The sequence below is a fragment of the Panulirus ornatus genome, chromosome 73, assembly GCF_036320965.1.
Source record: "Panulirus ornatus isolate Po-2019 chromosome 73, ASM3632096v1, whole genome shotgun sequence".
Taxonomy (NCBI): Eukaryota; Metazoa; Arthropoda; class Malacostraca; order Decapoda; family Palinuridae; genus Panulirus; species Panulirus ornatus.
In genome coordinates, this window is record NC_092296.1 from 11,946,557 (window position 1) to 11,971,678 (window position 25,122).

Here is a 25,122-nt window from a genome sequence, read left to right on the forward strand (position 1 = left end):
AGTGAGGAAAGATTGGCAAAGAGGATATATGTGTCAGAGGTGGAGGGAATGAGGAGAAGTGGGAGACCAAATTGGAGGTGGAAAGATGGAGTGAAAAAGATTTTGAGTGATCGGGGCCTGAACATGCAGGAAGATGAAAGGCGTGCAAGGAATAAGGTGAATTGGAACGATGTGGTATACCGGGATCAACATTCTATCAGTGGATTGAACCAGGGTATATGAAGCGTCTGGGATAAACCATGGAAAGTTCTTTGGGGCCTGGATGTGGAAAGGGAGCCGTGGTTTCGGTGCATTATACATGACAGCTAGAGACTAAGAGTGAACGAATGTGGCCCTTGTTGTCTTTTCCTGGTGCTATCTTTCGCACATGGGGCGGAGGGGGATGTTATTTTATGTGTGGCTGGGTGGCGATGGGAAAGTATAAGGGCAGACTATGAATTTTGTACTTGTGAATTTATGTATATGTCTGTGTGTGGACGTGTATGTATACACATTTGTATGTGAGTGGGTTGGGCCATTTTTTCATCCGTTACCTTGCACTACCTCACTAGCGTGGGAGACGGTGAGAAAGTATAATAATATGATGAGTAGAATAAAATACTCTCACCCCAACTCTCATTTGCCCTTTTTTTCACCTCTTGCACCTTTCTCCTGACCTCTTGCCTCTTTCTTTTATACATCTCCCACTCATTTGCATTATTTCCCTACAAAAATCATCCAAATGCCTCTCTCTTCTCTTTCACTAATAATCTTACTTCTCCATCCCACCACTCACTACCCTTTCTAATCTGCCCACCCACGCTTCTAATGCCACATGCATCTTTTGCGCAAGCCATCGCTGCTTCCCTAAATACATCCCATTCCTCCCCCACTCCTCTTACGTCCTTTGTTCTCACTTTATTCCATTCTGTGCTCAGTCTCTCCTGGTACTTCCTCACACAAGTCTCCTTCCCAAGCTCACTTACTCTCAACGCTCTCTTCACCCCAACATTCTCTCTTCTTTTCGGAAAACCTCTACATATCTTCACCTTCGCCTCCACAAGATAATGATCAGACAACTCTCCAGTTGCAACTCTCAGCACATTACCATCCAAAAGTCTCTGTTTCATGCCTATCAATTAACACATAATCCAATAATGCTTTCTGGCCATCTCTCGTACTTACACATGTATGCTTATGTATGTCTCTCTTTTTAAGCCAGGTATTCCCAATCACCAGTCCTTTTTCAGCACACAAACCTACAAGCTCTTCACCATTTCCATTTACAACACTGATCACCCCATGTACACCAATTATTCCCTCAACTGCCACATTACTCACCTTTGCATTGAAAATCACCCATCACTAGAACCCGGTCTTGTGCATGAAAACTACTAACACACTCACTCAGCTGCTTCCAAATCACTTGCCTCTCATGATCTTTCTTCTCATGCCCAGGTGCTTATGCACCAATAATCACCCATCTCTCTCCATCCACTTTCAGTTTTACCCATATCAGTCTAGAGTGGTAATTGCATACAAGGTAGTGAGATATAAGAATAAAAATGGAAATGCATGATAGGCAGACGAGTTTAGAAATGGTTTGGAAGAGAAGAGTGCTCAAAAGGAATGTTCCAGTGGAAGTTTAGCAAAGGATGAGGGAAGAATATAAGATGTTTAAACAGAATATTAAGAGGTTGATTGAGGAAATTAAAGAAAGAGTAGATGAAGATATAGGAAGAAAGTTAATGAAAATAATAAACTGTCTTTGAAGGAGAAATGAGGTAGATGTAAGAGTGGAGATGTTAATGTGAGAGGTAAGTAAGGGGAGTTACTGAGTCAATAGGAGAAAGTGAAAGGAAGATGGAAAGAGTATTTTAAAGAACTGATAATTTTGGGAGAAGGTGAGGCAGGTGTTGTTACAGGTATGGGTATGGAGGATGGAAGGACAAGGATACAAGTGCAGCAAGAGTGGAGGTAAAATGGGCCAATGATGAAGTTGAAGGTAGGACAGGCACCTTGAGTGAATGAGATCACAGCTTAAATGCTGAAGTATGGAGGAGAAAGTATGATAGAGTGGATGCATTTTATGTGAATTTTTGCATGGAAGCAGAAGGTTATGCCTGAGGGTTAGGTAAAAGTTATTATTGTTCCTTTATTCAAGGGAAAAGGTGCCAAGGATGTATGTAGCAATTATATGGGATTAAGTATGTTAAGTATACCAGGGAAAGTGTATGCAAGAGTGTTGATTGATAGAGTGATGGAAGTGACTGAATTCAAAATATTTTATTTTAGTGAGGAATAAAGTGGTTTTAGGAAAGGTAGATAATGTGTGGATCAGATTTTTGTGGTGAAGACAACTGTGGAAAAGTATCTTGCAATAGGTAAGAAGCTGTATGCAGTTTTTTTTGTAGATCTTTAGAAAGCATGTGGCAGAGTCGAAGAGAGACAACTGTTGGATGGCGTGAAAACCTTTAAATAGAGACTTAGGTGCATTTGCAATAGAGTGGATGGTGTATTGAGCAAAAGTTTCCATATTCATATGGGTGTCAGGCAGGGCTGTGTGATGTCACCATGGCTTTTTAAGATATATATGGATGGAGTGATATGAGAAATGGTAGCAAAACTTCCACATGTACTTGCTCATCTGCTCTGCATCTGTTTAAAAATCATAACTTTTCCTTCTTGTAAGTATGCATTAATAAATCCTATCCCTAAAAGGATTGGCCATTCTGAACTCTCTATCGTCTTGTTGCTCTGACATCTACCATTTCCAGTCTTTGAGTCTCTCCTCAACTCTTATATCCTCAGACACCTTAAATCTCACAGTCTTCTCTTTGATCACCAGTCTGGCCTCTGTAAAGTGAGATCCATTTGTGATATCCTTTCTTATCTTACTAATGTCTGGTCATCATCCCTGAAAGATTCTGGGAAGTTCTTTGTAGTTGCCTTTGATATATCCAAAGCTTTTGACAGGGTGTGGAATCGGGGTCTCACCTCTAAGCTGTGTTCTCTTGGCTTTCCTCCCTCACTTTGCTCCCTCATATCTAGCTTCGTCTATGACCAATCTGTCTCTGTGGTTATTGATGGGTCAGCTTTCCACCTTTCTCCAACAGCAGTGGTGTGCCTCAGGGTTCTTTCCTGTCCCCTTAGCTTTTTTCCTTTCTTTCAGTGATTTCCTCTTTCACACAGTAAACGAAATGCACTCATACACTGATGACTCAACACTGCATTCTTCCACGTCCTTCAATTCTGTACCTCCCTCTCACTCGATCTGCCTCTTGTCATAACACAACTTCCTGAGTAAGCTCAGACATGAAGAGGATATTTAGGTGGGTAGAGGAAATCTAATATGTTTAATGCCTCCGCGAGCCAGTTTCTACCCGTCTCTCTATTGACAATTCCTCACAACTCTCATCTCTCCATTGAAGTTTCTGTAATTCCACTGCTTGACCCAGTGAACATTCTTGGTATTACTGTAACATCCACCCTTTCTTGGAAACCCCACATTACAGAAATAGCTGAGTCTACCTCAAAGAAACTGGAATTCCCATCTAGATGTTGAAATTTCTTCTTAACAGTTTTAGCTGTGTATCCTTACTTAACAGAGTTGAGTTGAAAGCAGCCCAACTTAAAAATTCTCCCAGGCTAACTTCAAAACTTGACCCTCTTGCCCAATGTGGCAGTGCCAGTTTACTTTCCCTCTTTTATAGGTATTACTTTGGTTTTTGCTCTTGAGAGTTTGCTTCATCTGTGCTCTCACCAATGGATAGACCATGAGATACTTGGCAAGCTACTGTATCACATGATTACTGTGTGGCCATTGGCAATTCATGGGTGGGTTGTTTTGATAACTGTTTCTTTCGTTACACCTCGCAGCTTTGGAACTCTCCACCTCTCATGTCTTTCCCTGTAACCATGACCTGGCCACATTGTACAAGACAGGTTTTTACTAACTCCAAAATTCATAGATACTTTCTCTTGTCTCTGCTTTTTCCCTTTCATAATCCTCTCTGTATTTCAACTGAGGCTTACCCTTCAATATGGATTTTTGTCCATGACTGGAGCCAAAAAATGGGGGTTGGGTTGGGGGAGAAGGAACACCAACACAAGGCCAGAACTAGCTTTTAGCAGCAGTATAAAAATGCTGAAGCTGGATAAAAGTTTGGTATAAGTGATCTCTAACAAATTACTTTTGAGGTCTCTTTCAATACTTTGCAATGGTGGTCAAAATGATAGTTGCAAGAAATACCCAGTTTTAAACTTGCAGGTTATAATGACCATCACATTGCTCTTACAGGCAAACTAGAGATGATATGGTCAATGAAAATTGAATGAATATAGCTTAAACAAAGCCAAGATGGTAGAATGATGAAATAAAAAAGTGCCAGTTTATCTAAGAAAGTAGCTCTTAAGAAACAAAGAGACTAGTAACCAAAATGGTAGAATGATTCATGTACATTTTCAGACAGAAGCTAATCGGCTGTATTATACAACAAAATAACCATCAATATGGATCACACAGTGCCAAAAATAGCAAACAGTTATGTTAGAAGCAAGAGAGCCTTTATACAGACAGTCAGTCCATTAATTACAAGTCCACAGCTTACATTATTTGTGCCTTCTAGTCACATTGATAGGTTTGGATTATCTGTATACCTTTTAACTTCTGCAGCCCAAATGTGTGAGTTTATGATATCTTCCACTATCACAAACAGCCTCAAAAGGACTAAGTGGTTTCATTTTGCTTGAGTTTCTTTGTATTATTTGGAAATACAGATGGTCTGGTGGCAAATAGAAAAGTGCTAACATTTTGAGATGTTTACAAGAGTGTAATCCTCATATTGTGGGAGAACTGGAGGTGAAACTCAAAATTAGTCTGTCCTGGGTGGAACACAATAACAAGAAGAGATGAAGAAATTAAAGGTGGAGGGAATAAGCCCTCTTGATAAGGACTCCTTTAAATTCATGGAAATATTTGTAGATGGTGCTTTCGTACAATCTATTGTGAGGAAAATTGCTGTGGGTATAAATGAACCACACTGCTCTTCCCCAGTCTGATGCTCTGTACATGCTTTCACCCTCTCAATCAATACCCTCCCATATAATTTACCTGGAATACTCAACAAACGTATACCTCTGTAATTTGAGCACTCACTCTTATCCCCTTTGCCTTTGTACAATGGCACTATGCAGGCATTCCGCCAATCCTCAGGCATCTCACCATGAGTCATACATACATTAATTAACCTTACCAACCAGTGGTAGAGGATGTGTGGATCAGGTGTTTGCTTTGAAGAATGTATGTGAGAAATACTTAGAAAAGGCAAATGGATTTGTATGTAGCATTTATGGATCTGGAGAAGGCATATGGTAGAGTTGATAGAGATGCTCTGTGGAAGGTATTAAGAATATATGGTGTGGGAGGCAAGTCGTTAGAAGCAGTGAAAAGTTTTTATTGAGGATGTAAGGCATGTGTACGTGTAGGAAGAGAGGAAAGTGATTGGTTCTCAGTGAATGTAGGTTTGCGGCAAGTGTGTGTGATGTCTCCATGGTTGTTTAATTTGTTTATGGATGGGGTTGTTAGAGAGGTGAATGCAAGAGTTTTGGAAAGAGGGGCAAGTATGAAGTCTGTTGTGGATGAGAGAGCTTGGGAAGTGAGTCAGTTGTTGTTCGCTGATGATACAGCACTGGTGGCTGATTCATGTGAGAAACTGCAGAAGCTGGTGACTGAGTTTGGTAAAGTGTGTGAAAGAAGAAAGTTAAGAGTAAATGTGAATAAGAGCAAGGTTATTAGGTACAGTAGGGTTGAGTGTCAAGTCAATTTGGAGGTAAGTTTGAATGGAGAAAAACTGGAGGAAGTAAAGTGTTTTAGATATCTGGGAGTGGATTTGGCAGCGGATGGAACCATGGAAGCGGAAGTGAATCATAGGGTGGGGGAGGGGGCGAAAATCCTGGGAGCCTTGAAGAATGTGTGGAAGTCGAGAACATTATCTCGAAGCAAAAATGGGTATGTTTGAAGGAATAGTGGTTCCAACAATGTTGTATGGTTGCGAGGCGTGGGCTATGGATAAAGTTGTGCGCAGGAGGGTGGATGTGCTGGAAATGAGATGTTTGAGGACATTGTGTGGTGTGAGGTGGTTTGATCGAGTAAGAAATGTAAGGGTAAGAGAGATGTGTGGAAATAAAAAGAGCGTGGTTGAGAGAGCAGAAGAGGGTGTTTTGAAATGGTTTGGGCACATGGAGAGAATGAGTGAGGAAAGATTGACCAAGAGGATATATGTGTCGGAGGTGGAGGGAACGAGGAGAAGTGGGAGACCAAATTGGAGGTGGAAAGATGGAGTGAAAAAGATTTTGAGTGATTGGGCCCTGAACATGCAGGAGGGTGAAAGGTGTGCAAGGAATAGAGTGAATTGGATCGATGTGGTATATCGGGGTTGACGTGCTGTCAGTGGATTGAATCAGGGCATGTGAAGCGTTTAGGGTAAACCATGGAAAGTTGTGTGGGGCCTGGATGTGGAAAGGGAGCTGTGGTTTCGGGCATTAGTGCATGACAGCTTGAGAATGAGTGTGAACGAATGGGGCCTTTGTTGTCTTTTCCTAGCGCTACCTCGCACACATGAGGGGGGAGGGGGATGGTATTCCATGTGTGGCGAGGTGGCGATGGGAATGAATAAAGGCAGACAGTGTGAATTGTGTGCATGGGTATATATGTATATGTCTGTGTGTGTATATATATATGTACATTGAGATGTATAGGCATGTATATTTGCGTGTGTGGACGTGTATGTATATACATGTGTATGGGGGTGAGTTGGGCCATTTCTTTCGTCTGTTTCCTTGCGCTACCTCGCAAACATGGGAGACAGCGACAAAGCAAAATATATACATAAATATAATAAATGAAGTAAATAAAGTAAGATTATTAGTGAAAGAGAAGAGAGAGGCATTTGGACAATTTTTGCAGGGAAATAATGCAAATGAGTAGGAAGGGTATAAAAGAAAGAGGCAGGCGGTCAAGAGAAAGGTGCAAGAGGTGAAAAACAGGGCAAATGAGAGTTGGGGTGAGAGAGTATCATTAAATTTTAGGGAGAATAAAAAGATGTTTTGGAGGGAGGTAAATAAAGTGCATAAGACAAGGGAACAAATGGGAACTTCAATGAAGGGGGCTAATGGGGAGGTGATAACAAGTAGTGGTGATGTGAGAAGGAGATGGAGTGAGTATTTTGAAGGTTTGTTGAATGTGTTTGATGATAGAGTGGCAGATTTCGGGTGTTTTGGTCGAGGTGGTGTGCAAAGTGAGAGGGTTAGGGAGAATGATTTGGTAAACAGAGAAGAGGTAGTAAAAGCTTTGCGGAAGATGAAAGCCGGAAAGGCAGTGGGTTTGGATGGTATTGAAGTGGAATTTATTGAAAAAGGGGGTGACTGTATTGTTGACTGGTTGGTAAGGTTATTTGATGTAAGTATGACTCATGGTGAGGTGCTTGAGGATTGGAAAAATGCTTGTACAGTGCCATTGCACAAAGGCAAAGGGGATAAAAGTGAGTGCTCAAATTACAGAGGTATAAGTTTGTTGAGTATTCCTGGGAAATTATATGGGAGGGTATTGATTTGAGAGGGTGAAGGCATGTACAGAGCATCAGATTGGGGAAGAGCAGTGTGGTTTCAGAAGTGGTAGAGGATGTGTGGATCAGGTGTTTGCTTTGAAGAATGTGAGAAATACTTAAAAAAGCAAATGGATATGTATGTAGCATTTATGGATCTGGAGAAGGTATACGATAGAGTTGATAGAGATGCTCTATGGAAGGTATTAAGAATATATGGTGTGGGAGGCAAGTCGTTAGAAGCAGTGAAAAGTTTTTATTGAGGATGTAAGGCATGTGTACGTGTAGGAAGAGAGGAAAGTGATTGGTTCTCAGTGAATGTAGGTTTGCGGCAGGGGTGTGTGATGTCTCCATGGTTGTTTAATTTGTTTATGGATGAGGTTGTTAGGGAGGTGAATGCAAGAGTTTTGGAAAGAGGGGCAAGTATGCAGTCTGTTGTGGATGAGAGAGCTTGGGAAGTGAGTCAGTTGTTGTTCGCTGGTGATACAGTGCTGGTGGGTGATTCGTGTGAGAAACTCCAGAAGCTGGTGACTGAGTTTGGTAAAGTGTGTGAAAGAAGAAAGCTGAGAGTAAATGTGAATAAGAGCAAGGTTATTAGGTACAGTAGGGTTGAGGGACAAGTCAATTGGGAGGTAAGTTTGCATGGAGAAAAACTGGAAGTGAAGTGTTTTAGATATCTGGGAGTGGATTTGGCAGCAGATGGAACCATGGAAGCAGAAGTGAATCATACTGTGGGGGAGGGGGCAAAAGTTCTGGGAGCATAGAAGAATGTGTGGAAGTCGAGAACATTATCTCAGAAAGCAAAAATGTTTATGTTTGAAGGAATAGTGGTTCCAACAATGTTGTATGGTTGCGAGGCATGGGCTATAGATAGAGTTGTGTGGAGGAGGGTGGATGTGCTGGAAATGAGATGTTTGAGGACAATATGTGGTGTGAGGTGGTTTGATCGAGTAAGTAATAATAGGGTGAGAGAAATGTGTGGTAATAAAAAGAGTGTGGTTGAGAGAGCAGAAGAGGGTGTTTTGATATGGTTTGGTCACATCAAGAGAATGAGTGAGGAAAGATTGACCAAGAGGATATATGTGTCAGAGGTGGAGGGAACGAGGAGAAGTGGGAGACCAAATTGGAGGTGGAAAGATGGAGTGAAAAAGATTTTGTGTGATCGGGGCCTGAACATGCAGGAGGGTGAAAGGCGTGCAAGGAATAGAGTGAATTGGAATGATGCGGTATACCATGGTCGATGTGCTGTCAGTGGATTGAACCAGGGCGTGTGGAGCGTCTGGGGTAAACCATGGAAAGTTCTTTGGGGCCTGGATGTGGAAAGGGAGCTGTGGTTTCAGTGCATTATACATGACAGCTAGTGACTGAGTGTGAACGAATGTTGCCTTCGTTGTCTTTTCCTAGCGCTACCTCGTGCACATACGGGGGGAGGGGGCTGTTATTTCATGTGTGGCGGGGTGGCGATGGGTATGAATAAAGGCAGACAGTATGAATTATGTACATGTGTATATATGTATATGTCTTTCTGTGTATATATATGTATACCTTGAGAGATTTAGGTATGTATCTTTTGCGTGTATGGATGTGTATGTATATACATGTGTATGTGGGTGAGTTGGGCCATTCTTTCGTCTGTTTCCTTACGCTACCTTGCTAATGTGGGAGACACCAACAAAGCAACATGAATGAATTGATATAAATGGTTATTGTTAACAGTCCTCCAAATGAGTGCAGTCATGCAGAACAGGTCTGTGCTGAGAATAATGAAAGAATTGTGTGGGTGGTTAAGTAAGCAACAAGATGGTACAGTACTGATAATGCGGTATTCTAACTGCACAGAAATATCCAGGGAGAGCTTATATTCTCATGAAGATGCTGACTCTTGGAGAGACACATTCTTTGAAAACTTACAGGGAACTTCCTGCTTCATCATTTAATGAGGCAAAGGAGAAATAGGGGAGATGATGTGCCAACTTTAATTGACCTTGCAACATGGAAATAGTACATATGAAGTATGATGCTCCTTTTTGAAAGAGTGATCATGTAATGATTGTTTTTGAATATGTGGTGGTGGAGGATACAAGAGGGGGGATTAGAGTGGGAACAGGAACCACAGAGGAAGTACATTCATAGTACGTACATATAACTGAGCAATTCCTTTGAGAGTACGAGAGTACTATTTAGGAGAGGAAGTTTTATGATAAAACTATGGAGCAGTGCTTTAGAAGGTTTTGTAAAATTTACATTAGGGCAAGAGGACCAAAATTGAGAAAGATGTGGTTTAATTAGACAGCTTTGGGATTTACTATAGAGAAGATATAAAAGACACTACAGCCAGCCAGCATATAAAAGGGACAAGAGGCACAAAGAATGAAATAAACATTGTCGAAAATAGGTGAAATTTGTGGATATCATACCTCTTCCACATCATCTGATGATCTTAGTGTTTGAGAGACCAGTCTGGTGAGAGCATTATAGTGACATAATTCTTTATTCTTCAACTGGCTACAAATTGTTTCTTATGTAATGTTATTCTGCTAGCTCATTTGAACATAACTTAGTCATTTTGTATGGCATACACTGTTGTCCTGGTAGATTTCAGCTATTTTTGTAAGGTGGAATCCTTACATAACTCCAGCCTGCCTACATTGCAGTTTATAAGTAAGGTTTTGTAAATTTTTTCATCTTTTTTTCTTCATTTGTTTCGTTTCTAGTGCATGAATTTTCATAACATGATATATTCAAAAGAATATAGGAAAAAGCAGTTGAAGTAAATGAATGATGGGATGATGCTCAGAGGTTGTTGAATGTGTTGATGGTTGAAGCCCTCTATGAGCCAAGTACTTTCTTGTTCACTAATTGTCTGGCTGGAGAAAATTTTTTATTTACTCTTTTACTCCCCAGAACTTATATTTTATTTTCCCCATATGAACTGCATCCTCTTTATAAAGTCGTATCATCATTCTTATCCCTGGGGATAGGGGAGAAAGAATACTTCCCACGTATTCCCTGCGTGTCGTAGAAGGTGACTGAAAGGGAAGGGAGCGGGGGGCTGGAAATCCTCCCCTCGTTTTTTTTTTCAATTTTCCAAAAGAAGGAACAGAGAAGGGGGCCAGGTGAGGATATTCCCTCAAAGGCCCAGTCCTCTGTTCTTAATGCTACCTCGCTAATGCAGGAAATGGCGAATAGTTTGAAAGAAAAGAAAGATCATCATTCTGTTTGTCACATTACTTTTACCTCTCTTCAGTTTCTTTATAGGTGGTTTCATCCATGATCAGTACACATTTTATGAAGATTTGTGTGTTAGTTCAATGTTTTTATGTTGACCTAGTTTCGACTTTTCTTCTCAGATATGCATGGCAGCTGCTTTCTTCCCACATTACTACAAACGGAATGTCTCAGAAGAATATGAACGAGAAACATGTCGGGAACTGAATGGACATGATCCATTTACAACTGTAGTTTTAGGCGGTCTTCCTCCAGATACAAATATATTGTATGATCATCAGATTAGGCAGCTGTTCAAGGAATGTTCCCAAAACCTTATCATCCACTATGAAGGCAGCAAGTAAGTAGGCATTGATTGCCTCTCATCACCAAAGGTTTTCTTTTAAGCTAAAACAAGTAGTGATCTTGAGATAATAAGATCTTATTTCATAATATTTTATTATGACCATTAGGTTATAAAGCATGACGTGGATGTTTCTTTTGTGTTGGGAATAAGGAAGGAAAGGGGAAGGAACTGAAAACTTGCTCCTTGGCATAATAGGGACTCACCCACCATGACATTTGGAACAGGTTGATGAAAAATTTTTCAAGAAAATTTTCCTTAGAAGTCAGCAACAAGAAACATGATATCTCTATTTTTTATGATTACAAGGATTTAATTGCATAAAGCTAACAATAGAATTAGTAGTAGTTAGTAAGGAGCGACTGAATGGGAGGTGTATTACTAGTAATACTTACCTGGATATCGGGAGGTCAGTGACAACTGCATAGGGAGCCAGCACTTCTTTGGTTGCCAAGTTGCAATCTTCTGACCCATATAGCTGTCTTTTCTTTGTGCCTTACCCATGTGTGGACTGCTGGCATTCTGTCCACAAACATACAATCCCTCTTTGTCACACATAACACTTGACAATGCTTAAGCCACACAACTCTTTATTTATAACTCTAGATTTTTCTGCTGAGAGCGTTATGTGCTTGCCCTGCCTTTTGAGAAAATGAAAAGAGCAGTAGATAATAATGGTAGGTAGGAACATTAGACAGGAGTATTAGGTAGAAAGGATTATCGCTCGCTTTATAAAGCCTTTAAGCCGAGTAACTTGAGTGATTGTGAACTTGAAGCCCTAGCTTCGTTGATTGATTATCCAGCATATATCAGCCAACAGCTGAGAGTCAAGTTGTCCAGCTCCATTTGCTGGTGCAGTAGGACAACTGTCAAAGGGCAATCCTAGGACTGAAGCACAGTGGCAGCCTCCATCTCCTAACTGCAGTACTGTTTCCTTTGGTCGGCAGTACTGTGTGATCCTTACCGGAGCATCCACCCTTGTCATGAGTTTTCGTTCCATGGCACCCGCTACGCATAACCAATCCATATGGACTAGGGCACCAGCCACTGTAGGTATGTTGGGTGCCAACACCAGCCAAGGGGGAACGTTTTCCCACTTGCCCACATTGTGGGAACACCTTTGCCAGCATTCGGAGCCATAGGGTCCACGAAAGGTAGGCCCATGCTAATTCCTTTCACCAGGAGTTGGCCTCATGACACATTCTTTCTAAGGCTGAATGGACTGATGAGGAAGTAGAGCTCCTCACTTGGGCAGAGTCGAAGATGGCAGCTGGTCCCTCTCTAGTTGCTGGCCTAGGCCTGAACCAGCAGTTGCAGGTGATTGTTCCCTCTAGGACGGTCACAGCGATCAAAGGCCTTCATTGGGAAGCATCGTATAAGACCAGGGTTCAGGAACTTGTTTTGGACATAAAACGCCACCAGGAAACCAATGAAGCCAAGATGACCGATAGTATGTCAGATGGGAGGCATGTCCTAGCAACTCCAGTAAGCAACACACGGAGTGGCGTCCCGGAGGAAGCACCACGCACAAGTAGGCGTGTGTGTGCCAACTCTAGTGGTGAAATCCTCACAGGTGCGGGAGAGGGGGCTGTCCTCAGAGGAGGGAAGCCTACTGCTTCTGGTCGTGAGGCCGATCCCGCAGTTTTATCTGTCCTAGACGCTCTGTAGGTTCCCAATCCCAATCCGTTGCTCCTTTGTTGCAGAGACTGCCACCTATCTTGACACACTAGGACCTGGCCCCACAACCCCATTGTGGGGCAAGGATGTCTTAGATGTTGTTCTGAACCACTTGCGTCAGGGTGACAGCCTTGCCATGATCAAGGTAGCCACAGAGCATGCCAGGCAACTGATTATCTCCTGTGGCTTGCCCCAAGACCACTGGAATTGTGGGAGAGATGGACTAAGACAGTCAGCGAACTCTGGCACTATATGCCATATGGAGGAGGTTCCTTTGTGCAGAAACTGGTTTAGGCGGGAACAATACTGGAAATTTCAGAAACCTTATCATCAGAATAAGTCTTTGGCCACTGGACTGGTCCTAAAAGGTGACTTGAAGGCACCACCAACTTCGGTTGGGCCGGAAAGCCTCTACCCCTATTGGGGAGCCCTCTTCTCTCGCCCATCTGAGCCGGATGAATGTTTCATCTCTGATCGTGACCCAGAACATGGACATCTAGCAGAGGTTATTACCGTAGGTGAGGTAGCACACCACCTCAAAGCCACAAAAATATCTGCCCCTGGTCCTGATGGAATGCTGACTCGTTTATTGAAGTCCTTTCTCCAAGGATTCTTTCCAAGATGTTCAACCTGTGGCTTGCCATGTCACCATTGCCAGAACCATTCAAGGCAAATCGTACGGTGCCGATTCCTAAGGTACAGAACCCAAGGACTACAGGCCCTTCACGATCTCTTGTGCCGTAGTCTGACTGCTCCATAAAATCTTGAGGAGCCGCAACTCGAGCCTCGTCCAGATCGATGGAGCTCAAAAGGCATTTGTTCCTGTGGACGAATGCCTTGAGAGCTTCACAATCCTGGATGCGATCATCGGTCATGCGCGGGCACATGCCCATGGTGTGCACCTGGCATTCCTTGACATGGCCGAATCATTCATTAGTGTTAATCATAGCACTATCGAGCGGGCCATGTCACGGAAGGGTATTCCAGCCTTTGTCAGGGCATATATTATGTTGATGTATGACTGAGCCTTCACTCATATTGAAGGCACTGGTGAGATGTCGGAAAAGATCAATATGACTTGTGGGGTTAAACAGGGTGATCCGTTATCACCAATCCTTTTCAACCTTGTATTTGACGAGGGAGTTGCAGGGGTTAAGGAATCTGGTATAGGAATTAGATTAAGGGACCAAAAGGTGTCAGCACTGGCATTTGCCGACAATCTGGTTTTGGTAGCAAAGATGCTGACTGGCCTGCAACAGGCAATAGACATTATGGCAGAGATTCTTGCAGGGGATGGACTTTGGGTAAACCCAGAAAAGTGTCGTTTCCCCAGCATGGAGGTCAACGGCAAGCTTAAGACTTGGTACGTCAACAAAAGTAGGATGTTTCAAGTCTTGGGTAGCGCTTTCGGCTCCATGAACGCTGAGGATGACTATAAGTACCTTGGCATTCTCGTCGGAGCAGAAGAAAGGCAAAAATCCTACTGTGCCCTGCTAGAAGAGGGGCTCTGTAACATCACCAGAGCCCCTCAAAAACTCAACAGCTGATTGTGTTGCTTGCGGGACACCAAGTGCCAAAGCTCATGCATCATTTGGTACTGGGGGAAGTGTATAAGACATATCAAGCTCACACAGACAGACAGGTGCAAGTCGTGGTTTGCCGCTGGCTCCGTCTAGCCTGTGATATGCCCTGTGCTTCCACTCAGCTGCAGGAGATGGTGGGCTTGGTATACCGGACTTTGTCTCAACTGTCTAACTAAATAAACAGGCCAGGTTTGAGAAATTATTCACCTTGACCAACCCGATGATTCAGGCAGCTGTCCAGGAGCCTGCAGTGTTGAGCAAGCTGCAGCACTGGACTGGACCCACATGTATTGCTGGTTGAAAGGCGAGTAATAAACTCAAACGCCATTACATATGGAGGGCTAATCTGATATCTGCCATCGACAGTATGGGTCTCGATCCATCTACTATCGTGCCTTAGGTTAGTGGATGGGTAAATAGTGGGAACCACTTCCTGTCTGGGTCTGATTATGTGAAATGCCGTCCAAGTGAGGATTGGCACTTTATCCACCCCCGCCAAAGCTTCCAGAGGCCAGCCCGAGATCAACGGCCTCTGTGACACTTGTCATAAGCCTGGTACGCTTGGGCATATTGCTCAGATGTGCCCACGTACCCATGATGGGAGGGTAAAGAGGCACGATGACATCAGTGCCTATTTGGCCAGACGATTGAGACAGAGGGGGTACGAAGTGTCCTGTGAGTCTCACATTCTGATTGTGGGGTCCTCTAGAAAGCCGGACACCATGGCCTCCAAAGGAACAGAGGCTTTCATCATTGATATTCAAGCCTCTGGTGTCCATTTCGCACTTTCAGCTGCACATCAGTACAAGTGCAGCTATTACGGCACCCCGGAATTCCTTCAGGGCATATGGAATTTCACCAGGAAAGGCACCATGCATGTGACATCTGCCACATTAAATTGGTGTGGCGCATGGTGCCAAGAAAGTGCAAGTTCTCTCAGAGGGTTAGGGCGTACTTACCAGGACCTAGAGGTATGCTCAGTAAAAGCCCTAACCTGGACCCACTCCCTTTACGGGATGTGGTCCAAGAGCACAGGCTCGCAATCAGGCCTGCCTTGTACATCTGGTGTCAGTCGTTGGGCTGGTGAGGGTGATTCCCCTTTTGTGCGCTTGTGGTGGGCGGGATAAGGCTGTTCTCCCGAAGCTTCAAGGGCAGGTACCAGTTCCTGAGGGCGGGATGTCTTAGCGAGTGGTGGGCACCTTGGCAGGGTCGTCTGCTACTCCCGTACGACAGGCCACACTGGAAGGTGAGCAGTGCTGGAGGGTCTTCTGTGTGTCATTCAGTCAGTAAGGTGAGGTGAGGTATTGAACCATCGTCTAACTGCCGCCTCTCAACTTACTTCTTTGCTATCAGCAGTCTGATCTACCATCTTCCTCTTGGTGTGTCCATATATTCCTTCCTTCAATTAACAACTTCTTTCACTATCAACATTTAGTTTAGGTCACCTACCGAGGAAACCCCTGTTGTTTTAGATAAAAAAAAAAGATGCACAGTAGTAAGTAGTTAGCCTTTCCAGCACGTCCCATCACTAATTGGGAATCTATGAAGTGAAAGTAGTTAATAGGAACATTAGATCGGAGCATTAGGTGGAAGTATTAGGTTGGAACATTAGGTAGACAGATTAGACCGTGGGTAATTGGAACATTAGGTATAAGCCTCTGGAACATTGCACTAACTAGAGTTGCCATCTGCTACTGGCATTGTTAAGGATGAGGCACTAAAGGCTAACAAGTAGCACTAGATTTCACCAGTTATGGAGACTCTGTTACCTGGCCACCCCCTTAAGGGAATTCCTGAAGGGAATGGGCATCAGAGATGTACTTAGAAAGGTAACATAATTGCTTTTATGATTGGTTTACTGACATGAATGTAGTAGTTGCCTCCAATAGGGAAATTTATTTGAAAAATTACTTGGACTGTGAAGTCTCGATCCTTATTTACAACCAGTACATATATAACAACAGGAAGAGTATGTTGGGGAGCCTTGGTGTACATTAAAGACTCATAACATCTGAACTGTTAGATTCCTCAATTAATGTAGTAGAAAAGTCAGTTAATAACATGGAAAATAGTCACTGTAAGGCAATAGATGCAAGACAACTTGAATATACAGAACGATTAAGAAATGTTGAATTCTTCATTGGTGACCTGTAAAACTCACCTCCAAGTAATTATTCATTTTAGGATATTTCAATCTACCACATATAATATGGAAATGGCCAAAAATAGTTTTGTATCAGAGAATCTCTCCAGGAGTAGATCAGATCTACAGCCACATAGAAACTCTTTTGACTGTGACAGTTTTGTGATAAGCTGATACCAGGACATGCTACAAAGATTGTAGTAATGCTCAATCTTCTCACAAGGGATTTTTTCATTATGTTTTGTCGTTTCCCACATTAGCTAAGTAGCACCAGAAACAGACGAAGATGAATTTAATCACTCTTACCCATTTTCTAGCTTTCATGCATAGTGCACTGAAACCAGAGCCCTTTATCTACAGTCAGGCCCCACAGATCCCTCCATGGTTTTGCCAACCACTTTATACGCCCTGGTTCAGCCATACCTTGGAACATACCCATATTGCCCTCCCAGCTATCATTCTTTATTCTCACACATTCCTCAGTGCACTCTTACCAAACCTGCTAGGATGCTGAGGTTACATATACATACAGGTCACGTTGCTCAACAAACTGCCTGAGCAGAGGAGCAACACAATAGCTTGTTTGGAGACACACTTTGACATTGAAGTCTTCCATAATTATTGTAGTGAACATATAACATAAATTTAAATGCAAAGGTTAGTCATGTGGTAGAAGTTGGTAGAAAGCCAATGTCCAGGGAGGTATATTACCAGTACTATTTGCCTGGAGGGTTAGTGATGGCTGTTTAATGAGCCAGCACTACATTGGTTGTCATGTTGCATTCCTATGACCCAGGTAGCTGTCTTTTCTTTCTGCTTCATCCCACACATGGACTGCAGGTGTTCATTCCACAAACAGGCAGTCTTTTCTTGTCATACATAACCTTTGATAACACCTAGCTGACACAGCTCATTCTTCTTCACTGAATTTTTCTGCGGTTAGTGCTATGCATTAGCCCTGCCTTTTAGCAAAATGGTAGGATTAGTAGATAGAAGTAGTAGGTAGGAACATTTAGGCAAGAACATTATGTAGAAACGTTAGGTAGAAGTAGTAGGTAGAAACATTTAGGCAGGAACATTACATAGATACATTTGGTAGTAGTAGTATGTAGGAACATTAGATAGGAGTATCAAGTAGAAGCAGTCTGTAGGAACATTGTATTGGATTCTCTGCAAACACTGCACTAGAGTTGCCTCCTGCCAGTGGCCTGTTAAGGGTGAGGCACTAAAGGCTAAGAAGCAGCGCTGGAGTTCACTCGTCATGGACACTCTTGCCATGGCTACCTCCTTTAGGGAGTTCTAGTTGGAACAGCTGTCAGATATAGATAGATAGAGGGTTCAACTGAGTGGGCATGGGATATTTAGGATTGTGAATGAATGGTAAACAGCTTGTGGAGCTGTGAACAGAAAAAGGACTGGTGATTGAGAATACCTTGCTTTAAAAGGGGGACATACACATATATATGCATATGAGTCAAAAAGATGGTCAAAGATTATTATGGTTTACATACAAATTGATAGATGTGCAGAAGAGATACTCGTGGATGTGAATGTGCTGAGAGGGGCAGCTGGTGGGATGTCTGATCATACCTTGTGGAAGCGTGAAAATTTGTCGAGGTTATTGGGAAAGAGGAAATATTATTGGCGAGAAGAGAGTTGTGAGCGTAATTCACCATGGAAAGAAATTGAGTGAGGATTGGCAAAAGATGGGAGCAAATGATGCTAGGAGAGTGGTAGAGAAATGGGAGGTATTTAGGGAAGTAGTGCTGGTATGTGCAAGAGATACATATGGCATGTCTGAGTTGGGAAGTGAGTGAATCTAAAGATAGAGAGGTAGGATGATAAAGTAAAGTCACTAGTGGAAAAGAAAGGTACATTGGCTATACTTACAGGGAAGGATTGTAAATGATTATGAAATGTATGAGAGAAAGCAGTTGGAGATAAAGAGGAAGGTGTAGTAGTTGAAAAAAGGGCCTGTTTATCAATAATTCTCTTTAGCATCCAAATTGGAGTTCTAAAGGTAGTTCATTTCTGTTATTTTATGTTATGATGGCATAGATCCCATTTTTGTAGATAATATGCGTTGTTTTTGCTAGTTAGAGCTGGGGTGAGTGAATGTCAGTAAACTTTAGGGAGAATAAGATGTTTTATGAAGAGGTTAATCGTGTGCAAAAAAAACAGAAAACAAATGGGAGCATTGGTGAAGGGGGCAAATGGGGAAGTGGTAACAGGTAGTGATGAAGTGAGGAGGAGTGAATATTTTGATAAACTGTTAAATGTGTTTGATGAGAGGGTAACAGATGCAGGGTATTTGGGTAAGGATGGTATGTCAAGGGAAAGAGTGAAGGGGATTGGTATGATGAATAAAAAAGAGGTGGTGAAAACCTTATGTGAGATGACGTGGCCAGGCAGGTGGAGTGGATGGTGTTGGCTTGAATTTCTTAAGAAAGGTGGTGACACTGTTTCTGCTTGGTTTGATAGATTAGGTTAGGGTATATAGATGTATAGATATAGGTGTTTAGATCATAATGAGGTGTCTGAGGATTGGTAAATGCTTATATATCACTGTTGTATAAAGGCAAGGGGAGTAAAGAAGAGTGCTCAAATTGCAGAGATATGGGTTTGTTGAGAGTACCTGGTAATTTGTATGGGAGAGTATTGGTTGAGGGGCAGAGGGCATTTACAGACCATCAGATTAGGGAGGAGCATTGTGGTTTCAGAAATGGTAAAGAAATGTGTAGATCATGTGTTTGCTTTAAAGATTGTGTGAGAAATACTTTGAGAGACAGAGGGTTTCGTCTGTGGCATTTATGGATCTGGAGAAAGCACATGATAGGGTTGATAAAGATACTTTGTGGAAGGTTTTAAGAATATATGGAATGGGAGGAAAGCTGCTAGAAGCAGTGAGAAGTTTTTAGCAAGTGTGAAAGACATATATATGAGTAGGAAGAGAGGAGAATGAATGGTTTCAGTTAAAGGTTGGTCTGCAGCAGGGGTGTTTGATGTCACCATGGCTGTTTAATTTGTGTATAGATGGGTTTGTGAGTTAGGTAAGAATCTTGGAGAGATGGGCAAGTATTTAGTCTATAGAGGATGAAGGGGGGCCTGGGAAGTCAGTTAGTTGCTGTTTGCTGACGACACAGCACTGTTAGCAGATTTAAGTGAAAAATTGAAGAAGTTGGTGATTGAGTTGGGAAGAGTGTATGAAAGGGGAAAGCTGGAAGTAAATGTGAATCAAAGCAAGGATATTCAGTTTAGGTAGGTAGAGGGACTTGTTAGAGGGGTTGTGAGTTTGATTGGAGAGAAATTGGAGGAAGAGAAGTGTTTTAAGTATCTGAGAGTGGACTTAGCAGCAAATGGAACCATGGAAGCTGAAGTGAGTTGTAGGGTGAGTGAGGGAGTGAAAGCTTAAGGAGCATTGAAGAATGTACCTAATGAGAGGTCATTGTATAAGGGGGCAAAGATGGGAATGTTTGAAGGTTTAGTAGCAGTACCAATGTTACATGGATGTGAGTCGTCGGTTATAGATGTGAATGTGTGTAGGAGAACATGAAATGCTTGGGGACAACATGCGATGTGAGGTGGTTTGATTGAGTAATAAAAGGTAAAGAGAGATGTGTGTTATTAGAAAGACTGTGGTTGAGAGAGCTGGAGAGGGTGTGCTGATATAGTTTGGACATACAGAGAGTATGAGTGAGGAAAAGTTGACAAAGAGGATATAAATGTCAGAGATGAAGGTGATAGGAAATGGGAGACCAGATTAAAGATGGAAGGATAGAGTAAAAAGATTTTGAGTGATTGGGCATGAACTTGTTGGAGGATGAAAGACATGCACAGGATTAGGTGAGTTGGAACAATGTGGTGTACTGGGGTCTATATTCTGTCAGTGGACTGAACCAGGGTCTCTAAAGTGGCAGGAGGAAACCAATAAGGTCTGTGGGACCTGGTTATGCATGGAAATGTCATGTGCATCAGACATGACAGCTAGATAATGGATTTGAATGAATACAGCCTTTCTTCGTTTGTTCTTGGTGCTACCTCGCAAACATGGAAATGGTGATCAGGTATGAAAAAACATAAGGGAAGGTATTTCATCATTCACATGATAATGCTTTGTTGTGAAATGTCATTTAGGGAAATAGAGGTTGAAATTGATGACTCATTAATTTTAAAGATTATTTGTTGTCCTTAAGCTTACCTTCAGTGATGCTGACTCTCAATAGCATTTTGGCTTTCCTGGTAACTAAGTTTGGAAAAGTGTATGAAATGAATAAGTTGAGAGTAAATGTGAATAAGAGCAAGGTTATTAGGTTCAGCAGGCTTGAGGGAGAAGTTACTTGGGATGTGAGTTTGAATGGAGAAAAATTGGAGGAAGTGAAGTGTTTTAGTGGAGTGGACTCGGCAGCAAATGGAACCATGGAAGTGGAAGTGAGTCATAGAGTGGGGGGGGGGGGTGTGAAAGTTCTTGGAATGATGAAGAATGATAAGAGAGAACGTTATCTTGGAGAGCAAAAATGGGTATATTCGAAGAAATAGCAATTCCAACAATATGGTTGCAAAGCATGGGCTATGGATAGGGTTGTATGGAGGAGGGTGGATGTGTTGGAAATGAAATGTTTGAGGACAATATGTTGTGTGAGGTGGTTTGATCAAATAAGTAATGAAAGGATAAGAGAATTGTGAGGTAATAAGAGCAGAAGAGGGTGTGTTGAAATGGTTTGGATATTATTTATTTGCTTTGTCGCTGTCTCCCGCATTTGCAAGGTAGCGCAAGGAAAAAGACGAAAGAAATGGCCCAACCCACCCCTATACACATGTATATACATACACGTCCTCACACGCAAATATACATACCCATGGATCTCAATGTACTTATATATATACACACACAGACACATACATATATACACATGCACACAATGCACACTGTCTGCCTTTATTCATTCCCATCGCCACCTCGCCACACATGGAATAACATCCCCCTCCCCCCTCATGTGTGCGAGGTAGTGCTAGGAAAAGACAACAAAGGCCCCATTCGTTCACACTCAGTCTCTAGCTGTCATGCAATAATGCCCGAAACCACAGCTCCCTTTCCACATCCAGGCCCCACAGAACTTTCCATGGTTTACCCCAGATGCTTCACATGCCCTGATTCAATCCATTGACAGCACGTCGACCCCAGTATACCACATCGATCCAATTCACTCTATTCCTTGCCCGCTTTTCACCCTCCTGAATGTTCAGGCCCCGATCACTCAAAATCTTTTTCACTCCATCTTTCCACCTCCAATTTGGTCTCCCACTTCTCGTTCCCCCCACCTCCGACACATATATCCTCTTGGTCAATCTTTCCTCACTCATTCTCTCCATGTGCCCAAACCATTTCAAAACACCCTCTTCTGCTCTCTCAACCACGCTCTTTTTATTTCCACACATCTCTCTTACCCTTACATTACTTACTCGATCAAACCATCTCACACCACACATTGTCCTCAAACATCTCATTTCCAGCACATCCACCCTCCTGCGCACAACTCTATCCATAGCCCACGCCTTGCAACCATACAACATTGTTGGAACCACTATTCCTTCAAACATAGCCATTTTTGCTTTCCGAGATAATGTTCTTGACTTCCACACATTCTTCAAGGCTCCCAGGATTTTCGCCCCCTCCCCCACCCTATGATTCACTTCCGCTTCCATGGTTCCATCCGCTGCCAGATCCACTCCCAGATATCTAAAACACTTTACTTCCTCCAGTTTTTCTCCATTCAAACTTACCTCCCAATTGACTTGACCCTCAACCCTACTGTACCTAATAACCTTGCTCTTAACTTTCTTCTTTCACACATTTTACCAAATGCAGTCACCAGCTTCTGCAGTTTCTCACATGAATCAGCCACCAGCGCTGTATCATCAGCGAACAACAACTGACTCACTTCCCAAGTTCTCTCATCCCCAACAGACTTCATGCTTGCCCCTCTTTCCAAAACTCTTGCATTCACCTCCCTAACAACCCCATCCATAAACAAATTAAACAACCATGAAGACATCACACACCCCTGCTGGAAACCTACATTCACTGAGAACCAATCACTTTCCTCTCTTCTTACACGTACACATGCTTTGCATCCTCGATAAAAACTTTTCACTGCTTCTGACATCTTGCCTCCCACACCATATATTCTTAGTACCTTCCACAGAGCATCTCTATCAACTCTATCATATGCCTTCTCCAGATCCATAAATGCTACATACAAATCCATTTGCTTTTCTAAGTATTTCTCACATATATTCTTCAAAGCAAACACCTGATCCACACATCCTCTACCACTTCTGAAACCACACTGCTCTTCCCCAATCTGATGCTCTGTACATGCCTTCACCCTCTCAACCAATACCCTCCCATATAATTTACCAGGAATACTCAACAAAGTTATACCTCTGTAATTTGAGCACTCACTCTTATCCCCTTTGCCTTTGTACAATGGCACTATGCACGTATTCCGCCAATCCTCAGGCACATCACCATGAATCATACATACATTAAATCACCTTACCAACCAGTCAACAATACAGTCACCCCCTTTTGGATATATGGAAAGAATAAGTGAGGAAAGGTTGACATTGAGGCTATACATGTCAGAGGTAAAGGGAAGAAGAAGCGGGAGATGAAATTGGAGGTGGAAGGATGGAGTGAAAAAGATTTTGAGTGAATAAGGCCTGAATATGCAAGAGGGTGTGAGGGATGCAAGGAATAGAGTTGATTAGAAGAATGTGTTATACTGGGGTGGACGTGCTGTCAATGGACTGAACCAAGGCATGTGAAACGTCTGGGGTAGACCATGGAAAGATCTGTGGGGCCTGGACGTGGATAGGGAGCAGAGGTTTCAGTGCATTACACATGACAGCTAGAGACTGAGTGTTAATCAATATGGCCTTTTTTGTTTGTTTTCCTGGCGATACCTCACTGACACAGGAGGTGGGGATGCTGTTTCATGTGGGGCAGGGTGGCTCTGAAAATGGATGAAGGCAAGGGAGTATGAATATGTACCTGTGTATATAAGTATATGGTTGTGTTTATGTATGTATATGTGTATATGTTGATATGTATATATGTGTGTATGTATATATTTGTATATATATATATATGTATATATATATATTATCCCTGGGGATAGGGGAGAAAGAATACTTCCCACGTATTCCCTGCGTGTCGTAGAAGGCGACTAAGAGGGGAGGGAGCGGGGGGGCTGGAAATCCTCCCCTCTCATTATTTTTTTTTTTTTTTTTTTTTTTTTTTTTTTTCAAAAAGAAGGAACGGAGAAGGGGGCCAGGTGAGGATATTCCCTCAAGGGCCCAGTTCTCTGTTCTTAACGCTACCTCGATAACGCGGGAAATGGCGAATAGTTTGAAAGAAAGAAAGTATTTTTTTTTTTTTTTTTTTTATACTTTTGTCGCTGTCTCCCGCGTTTGCGAGGTAGCGCAAGGAAACAGACGAAAGAAATGGCCCAACCCCCCCCATACACATGTATATACATATGTCCACACACACAAGTATACATACCTACACAGCTTTCCATGGTTTACCCCAGACGCTTCACATGCCTTGATTCAATCCACTGACAGCACGTCAACCCCGGTATACCACATCGCTCCAATTCACTCTATTCCTTGCCCTCCTTTCACCCTCCTGCATGTTCAGGCCCCGATCACACAAAATCTTTTTCACTCCATCTTTCCACCTCCAATTTGGTCTCCCTCTTCTCCTTGCTCCCTCCACCTCCGACACATATATCCTCTTGGTCAATCTTTCCTCACTCATCCTCTCCATGTGCCCAAACCACTTCAAAACACCCTCTTCTGCTCTCTCAACCACGCTCTTTTTATTTCCACACATCTCTCTTACCCTTACGTTACTCACTCGATCAAACCACCTCACACCACACATTGTCCTCAAACATCTCATTTCCAGCACATCCATCCTCCTGCGCACAACTCTATCCATAGCCCACGCCTCGCAACCATACAACATTGTTGGAACCACTATTCCTTCAAACATACCCATTTTTGCTTTCCGAGATAATGTTCTCGACTTCCACACATTCTTCAAGGCCCCCAGAATTTTCGCCCCCTCCCCCACCCTATGATCCACTTCCGCTTCCATGGTTCCATCCGCTGCCAGATCCACTCCCAGATATCTAAAACACTTCACTTCCTCCAGTTTTTCTCCATTCAAACTCACCTCCCAATTGACTTGACCCTCAACCCTACTGTACCTAATAACCTTGCTCTTATTCACATTTACTCTTAACTTTCTTCTTCACACACTTTACCAAACTCAGTCACCAGCTTCTGCAGTTTCTCACATGAATCAGCCACCAGCGCTGTATCATCAGCGAACAACAACTGACTCACTTCCCAAGCTCTCTCATCCCCAACAGACTTCATACTTGCCCCTCTTTCCAAAACTCTTGCATTTACCTCCCTAACAACCCCATCCATAAACAAATTAAACAACCATGGAGACATCACACACCCCTGCCGGCAAACCTACATTCACTG

The 25,122-nt window shown here is 42.7% G+C and overlaps 1 protein-coding gene across 1 annotated transcript in view; it reads left to right on the plus strand.

The window, feature by feature from the left end:
• spn-E (spindle E) overlaps nucleotides 1-25,122 on the plus strand; it is a 504,859-nt gene that overhangs the window by 249,408 nt on the left and 230,329 nt on the right. Inside the window, exon 9 of the mRNA XM_071660992.1 lies at nucleotides 10,934-11,151. Within this exon, the coding sequence (XP_071517093.1) occupies nucleotides 10,934-11,151 (218 nt within the window). The remainder of the gene's footprint in view (nucleotides 1-10,933; nucleotides 11,152-25,122) is intronic.